Here is a 27,734-nt window from a genome sequence, read left to right as displayed (position 1 = left end):
ATAACAGAGGAAAATAACAATGAGCTCAGACCCACTGTGAATTATTTAGTTTATTAGCTTTTAAATTAATTACTTAGTTGATTAGTTTTTAAATTAATGAAATTAACATCACAGGTTTGGGGCGGGGGGTTAAGTTTTTCCTTAATCTAATCTAGAAATTGGCACTGAGGAGTACTATGTTTAGAACAGGGCAAAATTAGTAGAGAAGGACTAACAGCTATTTCTCACCTTGTTGAACTACTTAGCAGTGCAATGGGCATGTGAATGCATCAGCAAGAGATGTAATTTACAGTTTGGCTTCCCTTATGTGGGGAAGATGCTCTCTATTTTAAACTTATGTGTCATCTATTGAGTGACATTAAGTCATTCAAAATAGATCAAATTCTGGCCCAGAGGTGAGGTGCCACAAAAGTGTGCTTGCTTGGAAGTAGAAACTTTTGAAAGTGACTTTTACAGGAGCCTTGTCTTGAATCAAAAGCAGATCTGATGCACTTCCCAGAGGCTTGCTTTATATCAGGAAAACCAGCATTGCCAGGTATTTGTTCTAGCAATGAGGAAATCATCTGACTGCAGAAATGCTGCCTTGCTGTTTCTCCGAGATGAGCTCTTCAGCAAAAATGATGGAGGAGGAGGTGCCAGCAGCATCCTGGGACTCAGGCACGTCATAGGGGTTTGCAGAGACACTCTTCAAAGGCACCAAAGCTGCTGTGTCCTATTGGTGTTGTTAGAGCATCCTCTCTGGGGCCAAAACACTGACCCACTGATTTTACATATGTCACATCAATCTGGAGTAACTGACTTCAGTGAAATTCCTGCTGCATGTAACAGTGTGGCCAAAAGCAGGCTCTGGCTACAGCTGTCCCACTTCAGAGCTTATGAGAAGAGAGAAAATACACAAACTTCTTTTCTCACACTGGTAGAAGTAAGTAGAAATATTTTTTACTTGTACAGAGAAAAGCAGAATCTGTCCCTGCCAAAGTATGTGCTGCATTTCTGTGTGTCTACATGACTATATTACTCCCCTGTAGGTGACTTTTGGCACCTGGGACCCTTCTGAGTTATAATAGGAAAATGAAGATGGGGGGGGGAAGAGAGAGAGAAATAGCATTGCAATGATCCACTTGGTTATACCGGTACACCGTGCTGTGCGGGCTCTTGTTTTGCTTCAGTTTAAACATGTGCCTAAATGATTTATTTAAAATGAAACAGGCTTGGTTTAAATCCAAATAAGGGTGTATTTACCTCATCAAAAGACAGTGAGTAATGGCAGCTCATTTACTGCTTGTCAATCAGATCTGCAAAGATGATTTAAAAGGGAACATTTTCAGCAGTGTGACACATAAACATGGTCCTTTACTGCAGTTCAGTTGAGAAGAGGTCAGCCACTTGGGATGACCTGGCCCTTTCTGCAGACATACAGGAGAAGCTTCCTTAAGTGAATGAGACCAAGGAAGAAAAATGCTGAAGAGGGCACAGCCTGGTGTGCTGTAGAAGCTGTAGGTGGCTCTGAGGGATGTGCCAGGCTTGCAGTGCAGGGGGGAGGAGAAGAAAACAGGGAGATGTTTGAGGGGAAAAAATCTTCCCTTCCTCTCTGGCTTGTTCCCTCTTGGCAGAGTAAGGAAGTATCCTGAGCATCTGCTCCCTGCTACGCCTAGCAGATGGTGTGCCAGTCATGCTGTTATTTGGACCCTCCAGCCATTCCTCCTTCCCAGCTCCTCACAGTGGGCCAAGCGGTTATCAGGCTGGATATCCAATGGCTTGGGTCAAGAAGCAATCACTGTGGTTGTTGTACGCTCCCAAATCCAGGCCAGGCATTCCATCAGATGTCCAAAGTTAAGTCGCCTCTTTCTCCTGATGGTTAGACATCTTGAGAATTCAGTTTCCTGACAAGCATCTCTTAATTTCTCTGCTCATTTCTTGCATGCAGATGTTACCTCCAGCAGCCTTCTGACAGGAACTCACCAAACTCTTGAAAATAAATATTTGCAAGCCACCTGAGCCTCTCAGGTTCTTATTTTGAACCATGTTTTGTTTAAGAACAGTCATTACCATATCTTACCCAAACATCTAGCTAGTTCCAAAGTGTTCTTATCCCTAAAGTATTTTTTCACTTTTTCCTTAAAGAGAAAACAAAAGAGGAATCGGGGACTGCTTGTGAGGGTTTCTTATAGCTGTTTCAGGGCCAGTTTAAAGATTTTTTTGTTCTGATGTTTGCTATAGCTGAGCTGTACACAAATGCAGTGGATAAAAGAATGAAACAATGACATGCTGTACCACCTTATTTTGGTACACTTGAACTAATCCAAAGATATAAAAGGAAAGGCATTTTTAAGGATTCTTATGTCTGCAGTCATCCCAATTTTAGGCACAGGTTAGGTTGCCCTTCCACATTCATTCAGAAGGGATTATCAGAAAATTCAGCTTGTTCGAAGCTGATCGTGCTTGCAGATATCTGAACATTTTTCAGCATTGGATTAGAATGCCTACATGGTTTGGGGTCTGTACTCAGGTTAAATAAAACTGGTATTGCAGGGGTTTGCCTTTGGTGTGATTTTTCCACCGGGTAAAAATTTTCCTGTGCATTAACTCCCACAAGAAGAAACACTATACAAATTTGGTTTAGTATTCAAGATGGTTCTTGTGTAATTCTACCACCTTGTGCTCAGTGGTAATCTTTAAAGTCTTAGCAGGAAAGAAAGACCAACAGTCTGCCTTCTCCACCTATTGTGTAAGACTTATAGCACCGTAAACACATTTGGCCATAAGACCTTGAATGAGTGGGTTAACAGCTAAGTCTTTGCATTAATGGAGTTTGGGGACAGTGAACAGTGCCCAAAATGGGCAGTGGCCTCTAGCTGTGCCCAGGAGGAGGTGATGGGCACAGGCCAGTCTGCACTCATGCCCTCATTATAAGCTTTTATTATGCTGCATCGTTACCTTGAACAATGATGGGCACCTTAGCTTTGACAAACCACTCCAGTTTTCTAAAATTGTGTAGAAATGCTTTTGAAATAGCTATTGCTATATTTATAATTGCTGCTGGATATTTGCCTTTGCATCTTGGGCAGTTTATCAGAATAACAAAGTGTGAAGCCTAGCAACAGATCTTAGTTTTAAGAGTGACCTAGAAAACAAATAATTACCCAATGAAGTCACTTGTGCTATGATGAGTTGATTGGCTCATCTCTATTAATCCCCAAAACTGGTCAGGTCTCACAATTTACTTGTAAGCCCAGCAATACTCAGGATGTGAACTGAAGCTCTGTGTCCTGAGAGCAAGTCATTACATGCAGATTTCAGTTTTGGAAAGGGAGGAGCACCGAAGGGTAGCTAATTTGTTTGAGTCCGCAGTTGCAGAGAAAAATGTGAGCACAATGAAGGCTCAGAAAGTATGAGATGAAAGAAAACAAGCTGGTATTTATTATTAAAAATATCTTATTGATGAATCAGTTTTGAGTGGGTGGGATTAGCACTGCTACCTAGCAGGGGCAGACAAAAGAAAAACATAAAAGGCAACAGAGTTGAGAAGAAATCCTAATACTTAAAAACATAGTGTGTAGGAGAATCTGAGAGACAATGTTTTTATTTTCCTCACTTGGGTTTAAAAAAGAATCAGGATGTTTAAACCTCCTAAAAACATTCTAGGTCGCACAGTGATGGTCGTGGTGGTACAGCAATGTAAATACAGTGCAAGAAAGTGAAGACGCCTTTATGTGAGAATTCAGCTTTATGGAAATAGCATTAAACTTTTGTTTTCACATTCATTTCATCTGGAAATGGTAAGTTGCAGCTACTGACATTTTAATGTGGGCATTTCTTGATAAATCCAGGAGGGAGGCACTGTTCTGAAGGCCACCAGCTCTTGAGCAGACCAGGAGCAGGAGACAGTTCTGGCACCTCAGCTGAGTGTGCCTGGGGCAGGATTTTAGGGATTGAGGTCCAGCGAAGGTCCCCTGCCAGGCCCAGGGCTACCTCCATGTCACTCACCCCCCTGGTGGGTTTCAAGGTATTCTGAACTGGTGCAAGATTCCCACCACAGAGCTGTAGTATGGTTTGAGTTGGAAGAAGAGGATTTTGTTAATTTACACCTCATTTATGTTATTTTTTTCTGCCTTCCTAGCGCATTGGCTATGGCATGTTAAGTCCCAGGGACACCTGGGTTGACGGATTAAAAGTAACTCTGAGGAAATACTACTGACCTTAAGTGACCCTCAGTGACACTCTGCCTATCTCTGTACTCTATTCTTCATCAGATGCACCTTCTCCCACTGAGGACACCTGTCAGAGGCATCTCTCAGTATCCAAATCCAAATCTGAACAATTCATGGTGAACTAACTACCTGGATTTTAATGATCCCTTTGGGGTGCAATACTAGAATTTACCAATGCAGCACATTTCTTGAAAAAAACCCAGCTGAAGTCTCAGGTTTCGCATCGAAGTTAGAAATGAGAAGGGAAAGCCAATGTGGCAGTTGCGCTCACCAGCCATCCCTCTTCTCCAACAGTCCATGACTGGGCCAGTGTGAGGCAGAGATGCTCTCCGTGTCCTTAGCAGCTGCCACCCTACCAGTTCTCTTAGGGGTTATGAGAAGAGAAGCGTATTTCAATAGTTTCACATGAAATGGGATTGCCAGGAGGTTTTACAGTTCCGCGGCCCTATGGGCCAAATCAGCTGAGGGCAATGGTGTGTTTTGCACCAGTTGAAAATGAGGCAAGATCACAGGCAGCTCCAGGTAGTGCCTAAAAGTAACAGATGAGGATTTTAAATGAGCTTTGGCACATGCAGCTGACATGGTTTCAGAGGAACATAAAAACCTGACACTGTACTGATGCCAACATATCGAGTGGTATGTGAGTATTATATGGCTTAGGCTAACCAGATATTTATTTGCCATTAAGAATAAAACTTCCGTGAGGAATTCTGAAAATAAAAAGCGAAAGGCATTTCACATACACCCCATAGGCTGAGGACATCAACTTGCTACTTCTTAGATCCAGGCGACCAAGTGTCACATCAGTGCTCCCAGGACAAATACATCCCTGCACGTGAGGTATGGGGAGCTCAAGGCAGTGTCATTGCCCTGGAGAAAAATTGGCCGGGGCAGTTTCATGACTAAGAGGCAGTATTCAGCCATTATACAGTTTATTAAAGGGATAAGGGTTTATATGTACCAGGACAGAATGTGATGAACACAGCCAGAAGTTGACAGTAGCTTGAAAAAACCCCACAGCTGCGAGCAAATATGTTGCTTTATGTTCTAGACATTGTAGAGTGCTCAAACACGTAATTGTTTTTATTATGTTTGGCATTTGCTTACCAGTTCATTACTGATTATTTTTGACACTGGAAGAAACTTGGAGCTACATCTGCTGCACTAAAGGAGGGTGAAGCAGCAGGGGAGCCAGGTGAGCTCTCCTCCTGACGGGAGGGGGAAGCAGTCGTCTCCCCCGGCCAAGTGTAAAGCAGGGGCACATTCACACCACTTTTGTGGAGCTGCTTAGGAGTTACAGTGGTCCAACTAAGAGAGGCATTTGGCTCCGTTCAGCCTTCATTATGTTTTAGAAATTAATACTACCCACGGTGGAGAAATGAGTATCACAGTTTCTGTGCCTTTGCCACCATACTTGCCCAATGGTGTAACCTGTAGCAACAGCTGATCACATTTTCCTACCTGACTGGCAATTCCTTTTCCAAGCAGTGTAGTAAAGTTGCCCAAGTATTACTGTATCACAACTATTTATGCCAGTTGAACATGCTGCGACATTTCCCTCCTTCTATCGGGCAGTCCAGCAGTACGTGAACATCTTGTCCTGTGGATGTGCTTATTCTCAGGATGATGCTGGAGAACGCAGGTTTTGTTCCCTGTCGGTGGATGGAGAACTACGTGAAGCAGGAGCTGCAGTGGAGATGTGAAACACCAGAAACAAATGAGATACTGGCAGCTCCCGCTGTGGACTCGGGGGCTGACACCAGTACTTCTCACGTTAACCTTTTGTTCTTTCCATGCTGGTGTGGCCTACGATACCTTCCATTCTCGCAAATGGGAACCACCCCACCGAGGCCCTGACTTTGTCCCCACGCATGGCTGCTGTTCGACCTGCCTTCCACAGGACTGACCTTTTCATACTCCACTGCTTCGACGCCTCCTGACTTCCCACCACCCCGAAAGCACTCGTTAGCAAGGTGCTAGCCGCCGGGGATGTCTGCGTGGCGGTGCGTTCTGTGCTGCACTCTGGCTCGGGCTGCTTTAGGGTCAGTTTTTGACACGCTGGCTGGCAGGTTAGGCTGTTAAAGATCGCATTCAGCCCACCCCGACGGACGCGCTCCTTCCGCCGCCGTCCCCCCGCAGCGCTGCCCCCGCGCCGCTCCGTGGTCGCGGCCGCCGGCGCCCAGCAGGGGCCGCTCTCCTCCCCCGCCGCCGCCGCCACCGCCCCTCGCGGCGCATGCTGGGAGTTGTAGTCCGGCGGGCGGCGCGCCCGGCCGGGCGGCGGCGGGCGCGGACTACCGGCCCCAGCGTGCCGCGGGGCGCCGGGCCGGCCGTGCCTTTTGAATGATTTCACTGCGGTCGGCGCTCGGGGCGAGTTTCGCAGCGGCGGCGGCGCGGCGTGCGGGGGTCCGCAGCGTAGCGCAGCGGGCGCCTCGCCCGTTGATGGCAGCCCGAGCGGGCTCTGCCATGGCCGTCCGCGGGCCGCGGCGCTGTTAGGAGCGGCAGACGGGCTGCGCGTTCGCCCCTTTGGCCCGCCCGCCTGCCTCGCCGGCTGGGAGCCGGCGGCCGCCGCCGACATGTCGCTGGCCATGGAGGAGGAGGAGTACGCCAGGCTGGTGATGGAGTCGGAGCCCGAGTGGCTGCGGAGCGAGATCAAGCGGCTCTTCCAGGAGCTGGGCGAGACCACCCGGGAGAAGATCCAGGCGGCGGAGTACGGGCTGGCCGTGCTGGAGGAGAAGCAGCAGCTGAAGCAGCAGTACGAGGAGCTGGAGCTGGAGTACGAGACCATCCGCACCGAGATGGAGCAGCTGAAGGAGGTGAGGCGGCGGCGGGGGGGCCCGGCGGCAGGTGCCCGCCCTGCGGAGCGGCCTGGGCCCGAGCCCGAGCCCGCCCGCTGCGGGTGAGGGGGGCGAAGGCGCTTTGGGGGAGGTGGGAGCGGGACAATGGCTGTCTTCGGAGGCCGGGGGTGGTGGGCTGAGGGGCCTTGGGGCTGCTGTGGGGCGGTCGGAGCGTCAGCCCCCCCCCGGCGGAATTTGGAGGAGGGCGACCAGGCCTCAGTCTTCCTCCAGGCTGCGCGCGGTTAAGCCCTTCCTTCCCCAAAATGACAGCTCTCAGAGGCGGTTGCCTTTCAGACCAGGACAGGGGAAGAAAAACCCACCAGTTTTTCTGCCCCTAACCCCTCTCCCGTGCCAGGGCGTGTGGGAGGGAGGCGGGTAAGTGCTTGTCTTTCTCTTCCCGTCCCGTCTTGCCTCAGGCTCTGGTAGCGGTCGGCCTCCGGGCAGCAGCAAGGAGAGGAGCCTCTCGGCTGCCCCCAGTGAAGCCGCGCTGCGCTGCCTCCCGGGGCCGGGGCTGCTCGCTGCTGTCACCTCCCTCCTCCTCGGAGACCGGACCGAGCAGGCGCTGCACGGCAGGGGCAGAGGCTGGGGAACCCGGCTTTTGGTGAGGGCCGGGATGCGCCTTGGGCGGCCGTCACATGCCAGCTTTTGTGTGGAGGGAGGAACCTTGCGTTGGTGTTAATGACTTCCTTAATGCGGACCACCGTGAAAATAACGCACTGGGCTTTAGCTCACGCAGCTTTGTTTTGGTGGTTCCCTGTTGTTGGCTTTTTTTTTTTTTTTTTAAGGCAACTTCAGATTTAATCTGAACAGTGGAGTAAGGTTTGTCAGAAGAAATGCTGTTTTCTTAGGTCAACTGGCGTGCAAGTTTTTCTTGTGCATGATCTTCTCCAGGTCTAGAACGCGGGCAAAGCACTGCCTCAGGAAGAGGCCGTGCACCGAGTGGCACTGACTTGCCAGAATATGTAGACACACGGTTAGCTCTCCTTATGACAGCATAGCTGATTCCCTGCCAGTCTACTACATAGTATGTCCCATGGGAGCTTGTTTGCCTGTACCCTTGGTTATTTTGGTGGCTGTTTCCATGCAGGCAAACCCTGGGCTGCTTTTCCACTGATTTAGGCCTTGCCTTGATTGCAAAAGATCTGGTACAGCCTAAGAGGTGAATATATATGCATTTATTTGACCAGTGCAAACTGTACCAGATGGGTCTTTGGTTTAGCTCATTCAGTTGGAAATGGATTTGAAGTAACATCAAAATATGCTATTTCAAAGGGAAAGTAAATACATGTAAATGGGCTGGTACAAATTCAGCTGAATCTGTGAACGCCCTCACTTCCTGCATCCTGTGTGTCTTTTGGTCTTGTAAATAAAGCTTTATTCTGCTTTTATGTTAAACAAGCATAAGCAAAAGAGGTTAATTAGTTTGAATTATATGGCTATAAACTTGTTAACTAAATATGCAAGCTGAACTGATGTACCGCTATAACTAAAGACACTTGAGACCAACAAGGTTACAGCAGCATACAGTTGCAGAGATGCTACGTGGAAGTCAAGGGTAGAGGCAGTCTTGAAAAGAAGGTGAGAATGATAGAGTTGTGCTAAAGGGAAGAAAAGTCAGTAAACCCGTTTGGTAGGTGGGATGGAAAACATGGCATCGAGAGGTGAAGGGACTGGCCCAACCTCATTCAGCAAGCCAGTGCCTGACCCACAAATGGAAGCCAGGTTGAAGTCAGTCACAAGTAGTGCTTTATTCGCTGTGCTGTGTACACTTGGGCATTACACGTTTTAGTTTTCAGGTGGAAAAAGGCTTGAAGTCAACTTATTTCCATTCTTTTAGGGCTGCAACACTTCAGAAGCTTGTAGAAGATTTAAAAAAAAATTAAAATGGCAGGATCAGCAATGATTCACTCCTTTTTGCTTTTAACATTCTGAAGGATTTGTTTTGTGTGTGCATGTCCCGTTGTAATTAAGTCAAAACCTGGGAGGCAAACAATTCTGGGAACAGCTTGAGGACTGTTAGCCTACACAGGGAAAAAGCATTGCTCCTCTAGCTTGCTTGTGATGCTGTGGAGGAATCTGGTCTGCATTAGATCTGGTAAACCTTTAGCAGATGCATGAAGCATGCTCTCAGAGGACAAGTTTATCTTCTTTGCTGTTAATGCAACTTCTTGCTTTTCCCAGGCACAGCTAGAGGAGCGTTGCATACAAGAGTTGCCACATGTCAAGCTCTAACCTAAAGGGACTCCACCTTGGGTTACCTGAGGTTGTTCTTGGGGAAGGCAAGGGATTGATGGTGGCATGTCTGACTGGAACAAGAGTGCTTTCCATCTCTTGCTTCTTAACTGTGGCTTCATGCAGCCTTTTAAAATACAGCCATTCTAGTCTCTATAGATCCTGTTTTGTTCTCTCTACATCCAGAGACCTCAGTAAGCACAAGGCCATGTTATGCTGAGTGCTGTGCAGGCACACAGCAAAGTTTCCTGTCCTGCTGGGTGTTGTAGATTTGGATATGCTTTAATTTGTTTAATGTTATGAAGCACCCCGTATCGTGGCCCTGTTCATGCCATAGGGAAATGGGCTCTGAGCATGGGAACTTTGTAATATAGTTTGTTGGAAGTACAGGCTTTTCTGCTACAGTCATCAGATCTTCCATAGCTTTCTGGCCAGGTTCTCCTACCTGCTCCCCATCCCCGATTGTGGCAGAATTTCGTAGCCTTAACCTCCACAGTTTTACCCCTTTGGCAAGTGCAGATGGTATCCTCAGAGCTGTACCCCATTTTGTAAAGATGTCTGTGTACACACAGTGTTTGCAATTCAAGTCCTCCTGGTGAAGCTGGGGAGCTGTCCTGTCCTTGCACTGAGGCTCCACACCGACCTCTCCTTAGTCAGGGTCCTTGATAAATTGTTGACTCTTCCCTGGGTTTGTCCTTTTACCTGCTTGCATGCTGACTTAATCTTGTATCTTTTATGATCATTTGCGCTGCATTTCTTCTATCGCTTTCATTTGAGAGAACCGAACTTAAATACAAACTGTCTCCCCAGGTAAACTTACTGGTTATCTTGAGTCCCACCTTTGCTTTTGTGAAATGGAATTGATTTCAAACTTTTATTAAACATTATAGATAAATAAATTTTCTCTAGTTCAGAGAAATAAGATACTAGCTTTCTTGTAGTGAAATACTACATCACGTTCTATACATATTTTTTTTTTTTTGCTGTTCTTTCCCCTCTAGGAGATGAAGTAATAAAGAGTTGTTTCTGTAGGCTGTGTTCAACTAGTAAGTCATCCTGCGAGCCTTTGTCTGCAGTGGTGCTAATTGTATAAATTATAGGGCTGTCTACCTGCCTGAGCCGGGATTTCCGCACTTACGGGGAAGATACGTAGGATCAGCTTTTTGTGCGCTCCAGCTCACAAAAGTGATTGTCTGGGGATTCAGTTATTGGCATTCCTGAGGATTTATAGGGAAATGTGGCGTGGAAGGTTAGCTTGGAAAAGGGGTTATCTGCTTCACTTGGTACTTTCGAGTTGCTTTTGAGATGTCAGATTTATAACTAACTATTACCTCAGTTATGAAACTGGCTGCTGTCCAAAACTCCTTTCTGATTAGGGGGTTATGTTGTATTGGTGGTGGTAGACTTGAGTTTAAATCCCTCAGGAAACATGGGTGTTATATTATGAATTATTTATTTCTGTAATAGTGTAAAAGTATGCAAGTAGACTGTGGCTGTCCTTGAAGTCTAAAAGCATATGTCAGTACATCACGGCTAATGTGATGTATATTATATGGTTTGTATATGGTTTTTAAAGGGGGGGGGGCATACAAGGAAGAGTGGCAAGGATCTGTACATAACTCTTCATTTTTGTAGGGTGCCAGTGGCTCTTGTTTCTGGTTTTTGCCTTTAAGGATCGCGTATTGACTTTATGCCATGACATGAATTCTCTGTAGAGGTTTACTAGGTGGTCTTGGAAGCTGTCTTTGAAAGAAACATGCAAATAACACCTTGCTGCTTCAGCTCCCCTTAAGCTAAAGTGGGGTGTACTATGCAACTGAGGTGATACGTCCTGGGCTGTAATATTTGTGCTGTTTATTTGAATGTACTGCTCAGGTGGAGTGTACAGTATCTGTGATCACTGACAGAAGTTTTGCTTTTCTTAATTCACTTACCTATGTAACAGTTAATTGGATACGTGATACATCATCCAGACTGGATTAATGTTTTAACTGTGCACCTTCAAAAGTGAAGGAGAAATCGTTCCCTTTCCTGTATACCTTATATAATGCTGTGTACCTTATAGACAGACATATAAGCTGGTTACTGAAGAAGCAGTGATTTTCCTCACTGGATTTACCTACTTTCAAAGCATTTTACCAATTGTGCTGCTGTACTGCTGCGCTTATTTTATGTGTAGGAACATAAGGGCAAAGAGGGAAGAAATGGCTGGGCTAAAGTCACCTAACAAGCCAATGGCAGACTGGGATTAAATCCTCTGTGCTCATAGTACAGTGCTGGATTGACCTGGTCTTTCCATTTAATCATGGTAAATAATGATGTTCAGTAGTAATACCTCTAAGGCCTCAGGTACACCTCTGCAGCCTCCTCCTAACAAATACGCGGGTGTAATATTGATTCCTGCTGAAAGGGAAGGACCTTAATGACATTTGAGAAAACAGCGCTGGAAGGTTAGAGGTAAAAAGCAAAGGGTTTAGTGCATAAAATAAAGGAAATGTTTTTTTTTTAAATAGACTAGCTTAGGCAAAATTTAATTCTGGTTATACATGTGTAAATCTAGAATAAGGAAAGTACGACTACAAATTGTTGTTGGGAAACTGATACCAGTTTTGCACATACTAATGGAAAATAGTTATATGTCTGTGAACCTGTCTTGTGGATTTAATGGTGATTGTCACTTGGACTCCAACACCTGCCACGCTTGAAATGTAAGAAGAGAACAGAATTGCTGTCTCTAGTGTAAAATCAGACTGAAATCTGTGGTTGGAGTAAGCAAAATATTCCCATGTAAACTAAGCTTCTTATATTTTGATAAATCATAGTTTGTTTACGTTAAGAATAGAGCCACCTGTAATTTTAATCTGATGTCTGCAGTGGTATAGACACTCAGTACTGTGTTTTGGAAAAGATACTTTTCTTACATATCCTTATTTAGGAAAAAAACAAAGCCTGAAAAGTTAAACATTCCAGTTTTTCCTGCTATACTAGAAATAGTAACCTGTAAGGCTTCATGTTGCTAACTTCATTTTCTTTGCCAGTGTTGCTTGAACTGCCTTTCTTAAAAATCAGAAATAATAATATTCTTAAATTATAATTTCAGATTATTTTCTTGTGAAATTGCCAAATTTTCTTCTTGGGCTTTTTCTGATAAAATTCGCTATACCTTATGTAATAGAACATCCATAAATATTTGGGTGAATAGTAAGGACCTTCAGGTAGAACTAAATTATTAAAAACCGCCCGTGTTTCCAGAACAGTGGTTTTCCTTAAGCTTCTGTAGTCTCAGCTGAGAGCTGCATCTTGGTGAAACATGATGTTTTATTTTTGTTTTGTGATGCCTGTCTGTGCCTTGGCCCAGAATGAGGGCTGTTCCTGACCCTCCAGCAAACATTATATAATTTGTTTCTAATTTTCTACATTAGATTAAACCCAAGGTTTCATGGAACAAAAGTTTGGCAGCAGTAGTGCTATTTACTACATATTTTTTCCCCTGGAAGTGTGGCAGCGCTGGGTGTTTGCTGTCCTGGTGGAGGGGATACAGTGAACTGCACTGTGGAACTGAGCCGAATTTTCTTCTTTATTCTTTTTCTTTTTTTTTGTTAGCAAATTTCTTTTTGTTTTTGAATTAGGTCAGTTCCCTGATTTGGGTGCAGGTGCACGGCACGTGGTTGTGCCAGTACCACTTCACTGAGAGCACGTTACAGCAGCAGCAAATAGGTGACAAGAGGACTATCTTAAGCTAGTCTTGCTGCTGAGCTTGGTGGTGAAACTGTTGCCCGAACAGCGCAAACTGTAGCCTGCGCAGCGTGTGTGGGTCCCTCTTGTCTGACTGCTGGGAATTAGCAGTCTTGGGGATGCTGCAGTGGCAACAGCATTATTGTCAGGCTGGCGGTTGTGGTGGGGATCTGTACTGAGATCTAGTCTCTCTTGCAATGCTTTTTGTCTTTACCCAAATAAACCCTTCCTATTAGAGGCTCACATTTGGCATCCTCCAGTGCGCAGTCCCGGATGAGGGCACTTGAGAGCTGAGGCTCTGCATGTGGGATGGAGGGCTGCCTGGGTGTTCAGAGAGCACGGCGACGGGGTCAGCAACAGGGGACAGACAGTCTTGGCAGGACAAACACCAGTTCAGCTACTGCACACTGGCAGCCTCTCCCCGCAGGTGCTGCAGGGGAAGATTTCTTCAAAGCGATATTGCTGAGGGCTTGAGTGAACCTGGTGGGCGCTGCTATGTGGGTGAAGGCTCTGTGTACCTACATCCCTGAAGCGTAAGTTTGTGCAGCCCCTGACGTGGCAGTCATCCTGCCTGGAAACTGAAAGCCTCAAACCTACAGTCATCAATGTTTTGTCACGGGGGGGGGTTCGTGCAGCTCTGCTATGGTGATACCTGCGGTTTACTCATTTCAAATCACAATTCTTGCTTGCCATTTCAACATCTGCTGGAACAAACTCGCTAGTTTCAGGGGTGTTAATACCCAATTTATCCCTTTGAATTTAGGACCATTTTTCTTCTAATCTGAAAGAAAATTCTAATGATTTGGAACATTGCCTGGTTTCCCTAGGAGGGGGGTGAGTGGGCTGGAATAGTAGTTCTCAGGTCTGTGCACTGCCCTGGAGTTAATGGATTCACCATTTCCTCTTTCACTCTACTGTATGTGAGGTTGTGACTAATCTGTAGCAGCGTGGGGCCATGAGATGACTTCCAGAGGGTGATGCATCCTCCAGGCATTCATTTGCTTTCTTTCTCTGCTTTTGGCACACTGTGGAGAATTGTTTGTTCAGATCTGGTAACCCAGCAACAGAGGAATATAATGTGGGTTTGAAATATGATCTACAAAACCTTAGCAGAGGGAAGTGACATAAATAAATGTTGCCATCCAGACGAATGCAGGAGCCTCCATTTTGGAGAACAGCTGAAGTTTTAAGTTAATAGCTGCAGAGCTGTGACTTTTTTCTTATTTTCCCCTTCCTCCAGCTCTTGTCTTCCTTTCCACCTCCTGCCTTCCTTCCCCTCCTCTCTCCCCAGCTGTTTTCCCTACTTTGGCTAAAATGCACACCAGGCAGTGGCGTCTGCCTCCACGTCCCAACACGTGTCAGGCTTGCCCTGCAGACAAGCATCACTTTGGAGTGGGTAGATGGGACCTACCTGAAGAGTCTGCTAAAAGTTGTGGTCCATCTTGCCCATAAAACATATGGGTTTGCCACTGGGGCTCTGGGGAAGCAGAGACCCACATAGTGTCTAGAGGGTCCTTTACGCAGAAAACTGCTTGGCTCTGGGGTCCGTGTGCCTGGACGTGGGTCTAATTGGGAATGTTTGGCCCAAACATAGTTGAAGCACGGTGTGGGAATGGATATGGTTTCTCTGCAGTCCTGTGGCCATGCTGGGGAGCGGCTGTGCCATATTAGGACCTATACAGCTCTCGCTGAAACGAATGGCATATCTGGTGGTGTGCTGCGCTTGTGCTGTATGGCCTGGCCTCTGTGCTATGCCACAGTCCTTTGTCTCCTTAAATCTTTTGTTTTCACCCCTTAATTGCTGTCAACATGCAGTCTGGATCTTAGCAAGCTAACTGGAGCGGTGCTGAGCGTGCTGTGCTGTAGGCAACGAGGCAGTATTATGGTAAATTCATTAGGAGTCTCTCCACGTGTCCTGTCTGTCAGTCCTGAACAGAACTGGTCCTGTAGTTTAGCTCTAGCTCCAAGGCAGAGAAGTGTATTGACCTAATGGATGAATAAGCTTATTTCTTCAGTATTGCTACAAACTAAAAAGACATTTGAACTGGCATCTAATCTGCCAAAACCAAACAAGTTTCATTGCTTCCTATGCACAGGGTTTGTTACATCCAATTTTAGTCTCATTCAAAGGTCAGGATCCTTTTTGTTTTCAAATGAACAACCAATGATGTTTGTTTGGAGCTTGTTCTGTTGCATGAACGGATTAGTCTGAAGTAGAAGGCATTTTCTTGCACTTCCTGCACGCAAGGCTGTGTGTGTTTTGAGGGAGAGAGTTGGTTGCGATGCCCAGTGTGGCTGAATATCATGACATGTCTGTAGCGCAGCCCGGCCCTCTAGCTCTTGCTAGAGCTCACCAGTGGCTGCCCTGCCAGCAGCTGTGAATGAAACTTTTCGACAGTACGATGTTAGGAAGGAAACGGAGAGAATGCATTTTCAAGCAGTCAGTATATAATTATTTTGTGGGTTTCTCTGATGTCATTGGGGGGGGGGCATTTGGCCTTTGAAATGGGAATCAGCTATTGTAGGATGAATGTGACTGTCCCCAAGATGTAATCAGCACAAAAAAGCAGTGTCATGTAGCATGTGCCCTCAACTTTGGAACATATTATCAAAAGAAGAAAGATTATTTTGCCAAAACCTACTTCCCTAAATAAATTCTGGTCTCTTATTTAGCTGAAATCATTCAGCAGTGGTCCTGTTTTAAATTTCTCTGTGGCACAGTTTAACCCAGCAGCTTTCTGAGACTTGTATCTATGTGAATAAAGGCTTCAGGCTGACTCGTATCTTAGTTCAGTGTGTTCAGCAGCTGTGCAAGCAATTCCACTTGGCTCTCTTTTGGTGGTGCTTTCATTAAGTGTTTGTTTTTAACCAATAAGTGTTTAAAATCAAATATTCTCGGCTGTTAAAATCAGGTAATCATTTTTCACATAAATAATTCCTCTTGAAGTCAGGAACTGGGATTGATCTATTCATTTCCAGCTCAAATTTTCTTCTGTCCCCTTCAAATTTTATATAAATGTACATAATTTAACAGCTGTAATGTCAGTAACAGTGAGGCTTGACCTATAACAGAGGTGTCATTTCTTCCCTTCATCAAATACCTATTCTTCCATGTGGTTCTTTTTGTCCTCAAACTTTTTTGTCTTCAATCTCTGACATTTCTCATTGCAAAAGTCCGTTTTACACATTTGGTAATGGTTTCCATTCTGTCACTCAGAAGCACAGGGATATTCTCCCACATCTTACAGCTGCGGTGGTAGGCAGAGGGTTTTAAAGACAAATTTGCGTTTCAAATACAGCAACATATTTAGCATGACGAAACGTATAAGAAAATGCAAACCTTTGTGCACCCTCTGAAGCGTTGGTACCCTTAAGAAGGCTTTGTCCTGGCCTTGTCCTCTAGAAAAATACGCTGATTTTCTTTTCTCCCAAATATAATGGACTGATAAGCTTTGTGATCTTAAATAAATCCGACTGCTCTAGCTTTTGTCAGCCAGCTTTCTGGTCTTTCATAACAATATGGATGGTTGTTTTTAAATTTGAATGGCTGGTTGGCTTTCAAGATGAATGAGATCCTGTCATGTAAAAATCTGTCTTATGTGTACATAACAAGTAAGCCTAATATGAAAGTTGGATCTTTAGCATACTGTATAGCTACATGAAATCTGCATTTAAATAGTGTAAATAAGTTAACTTCAAGTGCATGAAAACCAGAACATTTTGTTAAGTTGGAAAATCCCCTTGCTATGTTAGGTTTATTAGGCATTGCTTGTGTGTTTGTGGAGGCCTTTCTTTCCTGATGCGAAGGAGAAGTACAGTAGATTACAATTTCAAGTATTACACTGGGCTTATTTTTAGTCTTGCCTTGCAATTTCTTTCATTTTGTATCTTCAATAAGAATTTTACTTTAAATCCAAACTTCTCTGATTTCTGTGTCGTTGGTTTTGGCAAACATTTCTGATTTTTTTCAGTCTGCTTGTGTTAGGATATAAAGGTCTTTTCCTCCTGACATTTTATGTGATCAAAACCATTTCAGGTGGGCGGGAAGGCACTTATCTGTCCCCTCATGTCAACTGTAAAGGTTACATAGAGCTGACGAGGGCAGAATTGTTATTTACTTTTCCCAATTAGTAAGATCCCTCTAACATCTGAATAATCAGTTGTGATGAGATCCTCTGGGACTTCAGTGGGAACAGAGATGAGTCCAATATGACTTTGTTTCATAGGTGAGTTATGACAGTCTTGCCAGAAAAAACAGTTGAAGTGAGAGGGACTTCAAGAATATTAAGGCCTCTTTTCTGCCATGTGCTGAGCTTGCATGGGACGTGCCGTGATAATGTGCCCTTACTTGTGCAGCAAACCTGTTCAGGGGAGACAAACGTGAGAAGGCTGCCCCTCTAGCCTCAAATACAGTTTTTCATAGACAAAATCTTGGCTTTGCACACTGCGTATTTAACAACATAGTGTTGCCAGTCTTGCATGCCAAGATATCAGGAAGTGTGCCTTCAAAAAACTGCAGGCGTGATTTTTTTTTTTTTAAAGTGAGGATCGAGGAAGGAGGAATTGAGAGCTAGGTTGACTTCTTTCTTTTTTGCACCCACAAGAAGCTAGAAAGTACCTGAACTGCCCCTGTGTTTTCCCCTCTTCCTCTCCCGAAGAGGACGAATTCCATGACTCCAGTAGTTGCGTTTTAAATGCCAAATAATTTAAGACCTCTTATACTCATGAGATGGTTTTGTATTTGCATGTCTGAAGTGTTAACTGGGCATCTAACCTTGTACAGATGTTTGTATTCCTAAGCCCCTAATATAAACAAATGCATGCACAAAATCATGTCCTTAACTCTGTAGCTGCTTTGAGTTCAATGTGTGTTAAGGCTTGTGTGTTCAAAGAGCCTTTGTTGCAACTTTTCTAAAAACAGCAGAAGAGTGTAGTCTGTGTTGTGCTCTAATTACTTACAAAACGGGAGATTTAATGGGAATGCAGATGGACCCTGAAACCTAATGACCAGGACTGCAATGACCTTTCTCCCCTGACAACAGGAAAATTATGTGCTAGCATTTCCTTGGAGCTGTGCCTCAGTGTTTGGTGGGAGAGCAGGCGTGCTGCAGCATGGAAGTTCCCTCATAAATACTTGGATTTGGTTCTGCAGTTGCAGCACCAGATTTTTGTCTTGTTTTTCTCCCTCCTTTATTTTAAATGGGTTGGGAATGTTTTATGGGCAGGAAATGGGAATGGCTGTTTTGTGAGCACAGCTGTTTTAAATAAACTTAAACCAGTGGAAGGGTGTTGAACTCTCTCTCCTTTCGGAAATGGCCAAAAACCTCATGGAATTGGAATAGCTCATTTGCTTTTTGAAAGAGCAAACTTAGTTTTTTAAACTGTCCTCTTGTGATGCTGTAAACTAAGGATGCAAGTTTTCATACTGTGTCAATGGGGCTATTAAGGATGTTTCCCTCATTAAATTTGTCAGAAAGTAAATTGAAAGAAAGGGATTTTATGCTCTACTACTGGAGCTTAATCTTAAATTAACATTCATTCCTTCTTTAATTCTGTTAGGGTTTGAATTTCTAATTCATTACCCTCATTGAGAAAGGAAATACATCCTGAAATTCCAAAAACCTGTTTTCAAGTGAAACTTAATGTACTTAAGCAATTCTTGATAAAACTCTCTTAAATACAGTCCATGAGATTAGTGCTTTCTCTCCCATTGGCCCTACAGTACAGGCAATTAAATACTGAATGGATGGACTTGGCTAATTTAATGTGACCTTGGTGAACTGCATTGAGAAATCTCTTTGAACACATCAACCCTAACTGTAAACACAAATTTCCCCATGGCACACATCTAACACAGTGTAGATTTCTGTATTAAATTGGATGTTAATAAAGCATAGATGTGTATTGAATATCTTGCAACAGGAGGCAGCTACTTGTATTTTTATTCCTTACTTTGTGTGTACATATGCATGTCTGGCAAATTTTAGCATTACGACTGAAAAAGCTCGAGTCTTTCATTTTTGCATACAATAGCTAAACACAAGATGACCTTCAATCTGCTGCTCCTTTTAAGAATGTATTTTGAAATATGTTTATGATCATTCACTTTAATATATCTAATGAAAGGATGTGTAAATCGTTCTCTTATGTAGCTGTTGGCAGCTGTCACTTGAGTGGGGGGAAGGGGTAAGGAGAGCAAAAATGAGATATGAGCTAGAGACTGAGCTTGTAACTTTAAATCCTTTTTTATGCTAAGCATTATCAAAACATCCCCCATGACTGCCCAAGCACTGTGTTCAACAGAAACCTCCTTCCTGGAGCTGTGGTGGTGGCAGATGTTGCAGCCTTGTCTGATACCTTTCACTTTTTCTCTATTTTTTCTTTTTTTTTTCTTTTCTTTTTTCTTTTTTTTTTCTTTTCTTTTTTCTTTTTTTTTTTTTTCTTTTTTTCCCCCACTTGCTTTTCTGAAGTTTTGGAAAGAGTGTTGTGTCTGCTTTCCAAATAAACTTTCCCGGAGAGTTTCATTGGATCTGTGAAAGGATTTTTGAAGGCATCTTTCCCAAAAGTGAGTTGGGTAGTTGTAGAGCTGCCTCTCTCATTTTCTGGCTCCTAGTCATTCCATGCTTTCCATTGCATGAAGGTTTGGCCCTTTTGTTCAGATCCCTTCTGATTACAGTTGCTGAATTCAATGTCCTAATGTAACATGCATCTTATTGGTAATTCAGTTTGGTCTTAAAATTTCTTTGTGTTCAAAAGATAAAAGGGAATACATGGAAAAGACAACAAATCTTTTTTTGTAGTTTTTTTTCCCTCAGAGGGTGTTCCTGTTGCCCTCATGCTTGTCCTTTATAAGTACTGTGCACTCAAGAGCCTTGAAAGGGACTTGAAAGGGAATCTCTGAGGCTGGGGGTAATCTAAACCAGACAGGCTGGACAACTGGGTGGGTGGCACGTAGGTCCGTCTGACCTCCCCACTCCCCACAGGAGCAAGGAGAAACCACAGTTGCTTTATTCGACAGGCATCAGCCAACTCCAACCTCCTTCCTGTCTTTTGTCGGATGTTCCTCTGTAAACCCACGGGGCTTTGGTTTTGTTATTATTGCTGACTGTGAAATCGCTACAGTTGGAGAGCAGAGTACTTTATGTAACTTCTATAAAATTCCTCCTTTTCTGTTCATAAAGGATTTTTACCAAAAGGTGGTGAAAAGTGAAGACTTAGAGTAAAATAAAAAATATTAGGAGTTTTATTTGAAATTTAACATTACTAATCTGTTACAATCCTGTCATATTTTTCTTAAAATGTTAGCAATTACCAGGTGTAACTGTTGTTTTCAGTTGTGCATGTCTTCCACGTTTTGTCTTGCATGGATTTATTTAGATAATAAAACTTACATGGTAATTCCTGTATTCACTATATTAATATAGCAATGCCAGGTGTATAAGTATATACACAACTGGCTTAAAAAGGAAATGATAAGCCTTTGCCTAGGCTACTTTGCCTAAAGCACAGTTAGCAGCGAGGAATGTTGTTCTTCCCTGGGACAAGTAATGTCCAGACCGTAGAGCTGTCTCGCTCTCTTGTGTCTATCTCTAAATACCCGTCAACTTCAAATGAAAGTTTATCTTTGCAAGACAGGTAAGTTTGTCAGTGGTGGAGAGCTGATGGTGATCTTACAGCAGTTTTGCATGTTAATAGCTTGGTGCTAGTGTGTCTTTTCTTGATTGAGTGGTGGTTTATCTGGGGTGAGCATGCTGGGTGCTATGATGGTGAGCAGTTCAAGAGGGGATATTCCACTGGGAAGCTGCCACACTACAGCAGGTAGCTAGCTGACTTATAAACTGCAGTGAAAGACTGTACTTTCTGTGTGAGAGTGAGATTCGCCTTGCAATGGTTTCAGGCTGGGATGGATGGAAAGGGCTCAGGACATGCTGATTAGGACCATCCACGGGTAGGAACATGGATGTGTGCACCACTCTTTTGGCTCTCAGGTGCAATTTGAGCGTTTGAATGTAGCATCTGCTAGCTCCCATCTGCAGCTTTGTCAGTGGCTTCATTTCAGCCACATTTGACTCAGACACAATAGGCAAAATATAAGGCAGCTATTTATCTATGTTTCTTCTTTCAAGGGTAATTAGTAGGGTTTTTTTGCATGAGTGCCGCCGATGTTCTCTACTGTGAGTCCAATTCAGGAAGCTATTTAACGGTGGGCTGAAGCCAAAATATCCAAACTAATCCCCGGGAAATGAGACTGCTTGCACTTAACTGGCTAAATTAGAGCAGTGTTTGAGGAGTAGGGGTGTTTTAAAACAGTTCCTCCCCACCACCACTGGCTACAGCAAAGTCTTGTTCTCCACGATCCTTCAGTAATCTTAGAAATATTTTAAAAGCATGTTTGAGTCACTTGGAACTAATCTAGCTATGGAGTTGTTTAGCTCCAGCCTCTAGTTTATTTCTGTTCCTACAGAACAGTTAATAAAAACTATGAACATACATAAGTAACCACAAACACAATGTGCCATGTTTAACTTATTTTCTATTCTTTGCCCATAGGTTATGATGCCTCCATCTTTGGAGGCATTCAAACCCAACTGGATAATGTCCTGAGCAACCTGCTGTAGGTGGCCCTGCTTTAAGCAAGGAAGTTGGACTAGGTGATCTCTAGAGGTCCCTTCCAGTCTCAACTATTCTGCGATTCTATTATCCTGCTGCTTATGTATTTTTTCTACATACTGTGCTTTATAATATGCCCCATAGTTTGGGATACAGTTCTAAAGTTTGAACTCATCTTTGATTCCCCTCCTCCAGCTATATTTAGGCAGTAAATACTTGCTGAAGGATTGATTAGCTGAATCTAGATTTTAGCAAGTGGAGCATGTGAGATATGTTAGTTGTTCGACAGGATTTCGGAAGGGCTGAAGGAATGCTGACTGCTGTGACACTTGCAGCATTACCTCTTAGGAAAGGAATGCAGAGATGGGTCATCTTCTGTCAGTGTCAGGCTTTCACAGGCTTTATAGTTTTATTCCCACATTTAGGTTTTTGCAGTGATCATACTAATCACTCTTCTGTTCAGGAGTTTTAAAGTCCTCTCACTCCTGCATGTATTCTGCATCATTCTACCCTCTATCCTTGCAAACTGCTATTTAACTCTGAAAATGGTGTGCATGAATTATGGTCACCTTTAGCTTCTGTGGGGTTCTGGGGTGGGAAAAATCCTGTATTCCAGGATTCATTTTCACTCAAGTGAGCCATGGTTGATTATACTTTATTGTCCTCCTGGGTCCCCAGTGGAGGTAAACACAGTGGTGAACTGGAGGGAGGCTGTACCTAGGACTGCCCATGGCTAGTAGAATCAGGCTTGAACTATGTATCTTAGCTTGTGACTCCTTTCTGAATTTTGGGAGGTTTTTAGGAAGAAGAGAGAGCCTCTGAGGGCTGGGATGTAGGCTTTGTATCAGGGCTGCTGGTACAATGGACTTGAACATCAGCTGGCCTGGAAGTTTGGAGGAAAACTTTCCCATCAAAATGTTCTGTATTTCAGTCTCTCATGGATACATGCTAGGGTAGGGAGAGCATAGCTTTCCCAGCAGTTTCAGGTTTGAGACACTGCCCACCCAAGGACTTACTAATAAATCAGCTTGATCTTACTCTCTCTGTGGCAGGAGGCAAGGAAGAGAAATGTCTCTGAAGATTCCTTGTTGCCTATTTGTTTGACTTGGGAAACAGATAGAAACCAAACGACAGGAGTACAGTAAGAAATGCGGTGACAGCTGCTAATATCTGCAGGTACATCTGCATAGAATGAAAGTTGTGTGGATTTACATTGGCTACTATACTGGTTTGTAGCTGGTTGTTCTAATCTAGCCTGTGTGGCCTAGTGCCTGAAAATATAAATGAGTTATTGGGACTGAAGCAAATGGACCCTTTTAACGTGACACAAAGCCTGTTAACATCAAAATTGGTCTGATGTTCCGTCTGACCTCCCCATTGTTAGGGTTTGCAGGGAGCATAGTAAGGCATTCATTCCTTTCATGCTCCTCAGCGTGTGGGACTGCAGCTGGGGAACGTCTCTTGGAATTTGGCTCATCCGGGAGGCTTTTGGGGCTGGTGAATCCCCTGCAAGGCATCTGTTCACTTTTAAGGTTCTTGGCTCTGGGAATTGTGAGAACTGGCCTCACAGAGCATTTATCGACCCCGTGGTCTACCATGCCTCCTCTTGATCAGCGTGGTTGTGTATGCCCTTATTTTCACAACAGGCCTGTCCTGTACTTACTTACAATAGGCCTGAAATAGCATTAAGGTTGACACTGTATTTCTATGTGTGCTTCACAAGGAATGTATTTTCTGATCTTATTATCATTGTTCTCTGTGGCAAGGTCATCGCCATAGAAAGTGATTAATTTGATGAAAGTATTTCTCTTGCCCTGGGCTCCTCTATTTTCTGCCTAGTACCATGCTGTGTTAGTCATGTGTTAGCTTTGTCTTACTGCACATAATATTAGGCTTTGTATGAAGAATGTAGCTGTAATCTTTAGTCGTACTGCTGTGCAAGGGAACAGAGCCTCCACAAGATGTGGAGTTTTGCAGATCTGAGTTTTGTTCCATTGCCTGTTGGTTCAATGGGGCTCTGAAGTTAGGTTTTACTTGTAAAAGATTGCCAGAGCTATCAAGAACAGTCCAGTACTTGGTGTCTGTGTCCACGTGAATGCTCTCCAGTGCACAGGCTTGGATTGTTTAACTCTTCCTCTTGTGTTTTAAGATCAGTCTTAATGTTGCCTTTGGAACTGGTGTTGCAGCAGGCTGTAGTTACAGTGTTTTCCCATTGGACTTACTGATCTAGTGTCTTGAAATGTCAGGACTATAGATAATGTATATATTTCTATTTTTTCTTCCTTGGAGTTCAGAAAACCACTGTAATGGCAAAGTTACATTTGAGGAATTTGAATAAGGTCTGTGGGGACAGTGAGAATTCCTCTTACTCCATTTCTTTAGTTTTTCTTTAACTTTGGGGCCTTCATGTGCCTGAAAACTGTGTCTATTTATAATGCAACAAATCAGCTTGCTCAAATTCCAGCTCTAAATGTGAAATGAGCTCTTGGAGAGACAGAATTCTTCCTTGTAGTCTTAAAAATAAAACTGATGGGCTTCAGTATGTCACTGAGTGCAAGATGGGGCTCTCTGCTTCTCTCAGTTCATTGTTGGGATCGTAGTTTGGGTTTGAATTAATCGTGCTTTATACATTAGACCTGTATAGCCGTACCCTATGTTTCATTTGAGAATGAACACCAAGAGCAGCAGTGCCAGTGAATGCAAAGAAGTGTAGTAATAACCAAGGAAATGGTGGGGTTGGTAGCATACTGTTGTGTGTGCCCTTAAGAAGAAAAGCCATGTGTTTGATTCTGAAAGGCTGAAGAACGTAGCTTTGAAACTTCAGTCCTGACTTTGCTCTTTACTACAGTCTCTTGCTTACTCTTCTAAATCTGGGAAAATGTGCTTTTGATCAATTACCTTTTTGTGACTAGAATAGGGCAAACATGAATGGAGATGTGCTACAGCAACTCATGAAGTTGAACACAGAGGTGTAGTAGCTTAATGTACTACATGGCACTATAAACAACTTGGTGTCCCTGTGTCCCTGCTGTGTGGCTGCATTAAATGCGTATTGCATATATGGGGGTCTTGTTTCCTTCCAGGCCCACTCTCTGTCTACATGTAATGCATGTCTATTAGCACATTACATCTTAAATGTAGTTACATGCTTTCTTTCAATCTATCTGTTGGCAGTAACTTCAGCATTCATGCAGTTGCACCAGAGCATGTGGAATTGCTTCACATTCGGTCCTGGGGAGAGTGGCAGAGCAATGAACTTCTTCTATCAGCATGCCAAGAATGTGGTACTTTGCAGTGGTTCATTCAGTCAGATAATATTACACAAGCACTTTGAATATATAACTGCAAAAATATATCCCTCGTTGAAAAACAAAACCAAGCAAGTCAAAATCCCACTACTGTTTGCTCCTCTAAAGTGTCTTCCAAGGCATTTTTGAGTGCAATGTCAGGCTACTTGGCGTTGAAGGGAACTTAAATGTTTAGGGAAGAATGCCCTGGGCAAATGACACAATTATTCAAGTCAGGTATTGTTCTCAAGTAACCCACAGCATTTTTCAAACTAGTATGTGCTTACTTGCTGAAACTGCAGTTTGGTCATCTCTTCTGTAGCTTCTGCCGCAGCTGAAAGAAGGTCAGAAATGGTCTGCTTGCATCTGTGGAAACTAGACAAAAAGTGTAGCTCTCACGTACTGGTAAGTTTAAAACGGCACTCTTCGTTGTCCCGGATAGGATGGTTTCCTATCCATATTTATGTAAAGACTTAGACTGAAATAATGTCTTGAATAGACTTATGTCTCTAACAGTTGCTGGTTAGTTAGATTTGGTTAATGTGTGATATTTTTAAGGACTCTTACACAGCTTTGTTGGAGGCCATGCTTTTTGATCTTTATCTTGGAGACCAGCATGGTAGACAAACTTTAGCCTTAGGCTCAGAAGTTGGAAGGAGTTCCCGCACAAAGGGGATGAGGACAGTTGGCTGCCCTTTCATATCTGAAGGGCAACGTGGTCGAGCAGCTACAGGGTCGTGTCTCCTCTTCCCACTCCTACTTCCTTCCTGGTTGTGTTCCTCTTCCTTGGTTTCCTCCTGAAGTCCACTGCAGTCTCTGCTGTGCAGGTTCCCTGGATCTCCCTGCTGTCGCTGTTACCCTGTGCCACTGTCTTATCTTTTCCCATGGACACATGCTCTTTGCCTCCTCCTTGTAAAATTTGCTTTCGCCCTTGACGCTAGTAGTTCTTGTGGCTCCTCGTTTAATCAGTCCTTTCCTGACAATTTTCTTCTCCAGCTCCCAGCCTCCTTGCTGAAGAGCCTCTTTCTCCCCTCCCTGGTTCCCAGTATGTTCACATGGCTCAGCCAGCTGGGCAGTGGCATCATCTTTCAGGCCGGAGGCCGTCAGAAATGCCAGGCACTGCCAAGCACCGCCAAGACGTGGAGAGGGAGGAGGCTTAACCTTGGCTTAAGGCTTTGCCTGTGTGTAGAAATTGCTACTTTTCACTGAACTTTTAAAAATAAAGCTGGGTTGAGTTAAACTGTGGAGTAGGCTCTGGATGTCCTATGCCAGCCTGAACTGGGATTATTCCAGTTTATTGTTAGAGCACGGGTGTAAGACGGGCATTACTGCTGCAGCAAAATCTGTTCGAACAAGAACGAAATTTTCCTGGACCCTCTTCCGGAAGAGCATTAGGATTGCTTCAAATCAGATGACATTTGTAACGGGCTCCTGAGTGGCTACGAGCTACTGGATCTTGGCAGGGACCCGGCAACCCTACCCCTGAGGCGTGTCGTGCATCGCTCGGGCAGAGCTCTCGCTGCCTCTCAGCGCAGCCTCTCCGCGCAGCCCGCTGCCTCTCTCAGCCCCTCGCCGGGGAACGGCAGAGCGGCACGGCGAGCCGAGGGCTGCGGGGAGCCGCCTCGGCCGACGGGGCCGGACCGGTGCCGACGCGGAAGAAACCGGCGTCTGCCCAGAAACCTGGTCTCTGCCCGAACCCGGGCCCCGGGCTGAGCCACTGTCGGCCAGGGCCCGGTGCGGTGTTTACATCCGAGCTCTTCCAAAGGCCGGGGCTCCTCCCCGTGTCTTGTGGCAGCGTCTCTGCCCCTCAGCACCGCGGGCTCCTCCTGATTTGCGTGCCGATGAACGAGGGGTTTGTGTCCGGGCGGCCCGGGGCCGCCGGAGCCCCCCGGGGCCGCCGGAGCCCCCCGCCTCCCCGGAGTGGCCGGCGCGGCCTGGCCTGCACGGCCTCTCGGCGGGCCGGGGACGGCCCGGGGTGCCTCTCCGCGTCTGGCCATGGAGCTGTCGCTGGCCGGTCGGAAGCTTTGCAGGATAAAAGCTTTTCATTGCTGCCCCTGTCTGCCAACTCCTATTGCAATTAAAGGGTAATCTTTTCTAAATGGTGCTAAATTAAGGCTAAATCCTTCCCTCATGCCACATAAGAGGATGAATCCCCGGTTTTCTAAAAACAGCTTATTGTTCGGGCCACTGTCCAACCGACCCGTACAACAATGGTCTGGATAATTTGTCTGTGGAGAGGATTCAAACTTTTTGGTCTGTCTGTCTGTGCAGATCATACTCAAAAATCCCCCGTGGGGGATACGGAGAAGTAAAGGAGTTATTTACCACTTTCTTGTATTGCATTTGGTTTGAAGTTTTGCTTGCTGAAGTCCTCATTCTGGCGGCCGTGGTGGTGGGGAGGTGACTTTCCCGGTGGCCGTGTGTGCTGGGTCCATGCTGGCAGCCGTCAGATCATCAGCCACTGAGCGTGCACAGTGTAAACATTATGTCGAAGAAAACAGTCCTGGCAGCATGGGTTGGTTTGTTTTAATCAAGGCAACTGTGAGCATAAAACTGTACCTTAAATTGTGGTTTGACACAAGGCTACTGCCACAACATAAATCAGTAGGGGAGGGTGTTAATTTTTACCTCTTTTGGGATTGCTGATCTGGATTAATAAACATGATATGCAACAAATTTCACCCTCGAGGAAAGGAGGGGACTGCCTTGTGATCACTTGTTAACACTAGGGTTTCATGCCTCTTTTTAGGTGAACTACTGTGTCTGTAGGGCAAGCTGCAATCAAAAGTTTATGTGCTTACAAATGTGTGGATTTGTTTTTAAAA

At 44.6% G+C, this 27,734-nt stretch overlaps 1 protein-coding gene across 5 annotated transcripts in view; it reads left to right on the top strand.

Annotated features, from left to right (window-relative positions):
- Positions 1-6,561: 6,561 nt before the first annotated feature.
- The window catches only part of BICD2 (BICD cargo adaptor 2), a 105,190-nt gene continuing 84,017 nt past the window's right edge, over positions 6,562-27,734 (top strand). For 4 of the 5 annotated variants that reach the window (XM_069769902.1, XM_069769901.1, XM_069769900.1 and 1 more), the window contains exon 1: positions 6,562-7,024. In XM_069769902.1, the coding sequence (XP_069626003.1) occupies positions 6,785-7,024 (240 nt within the window). In that variant the 5' untranslated portion in view covers positions 6,562-6,784. The remainder of the gene's footprint in view (positions 7,025-27,734) is intronic. The other variant, XM_069769903.1, reaches the window with a different exon arrangement.

This window comes from Haliaeetus albicilla, chromosome 24 (assembly GCF_947461875.1).
Source record: "Haliaeetus albicilla chromosome 24, bHalAlb1.1, whole genome shotgun sequence".
In the NCBI taxonomy this organism is placed as follows: Eukaryota; Metazoa; Chordata; class Aves; order Accipitriformes; family Accipitridae; genus Haliaeetus; species Haliaeetus albicilla.
Note: the sequence above shows the minus strand (reverse complement) of the source record. Positions and strands in the feature narration are given on the sequence as shown.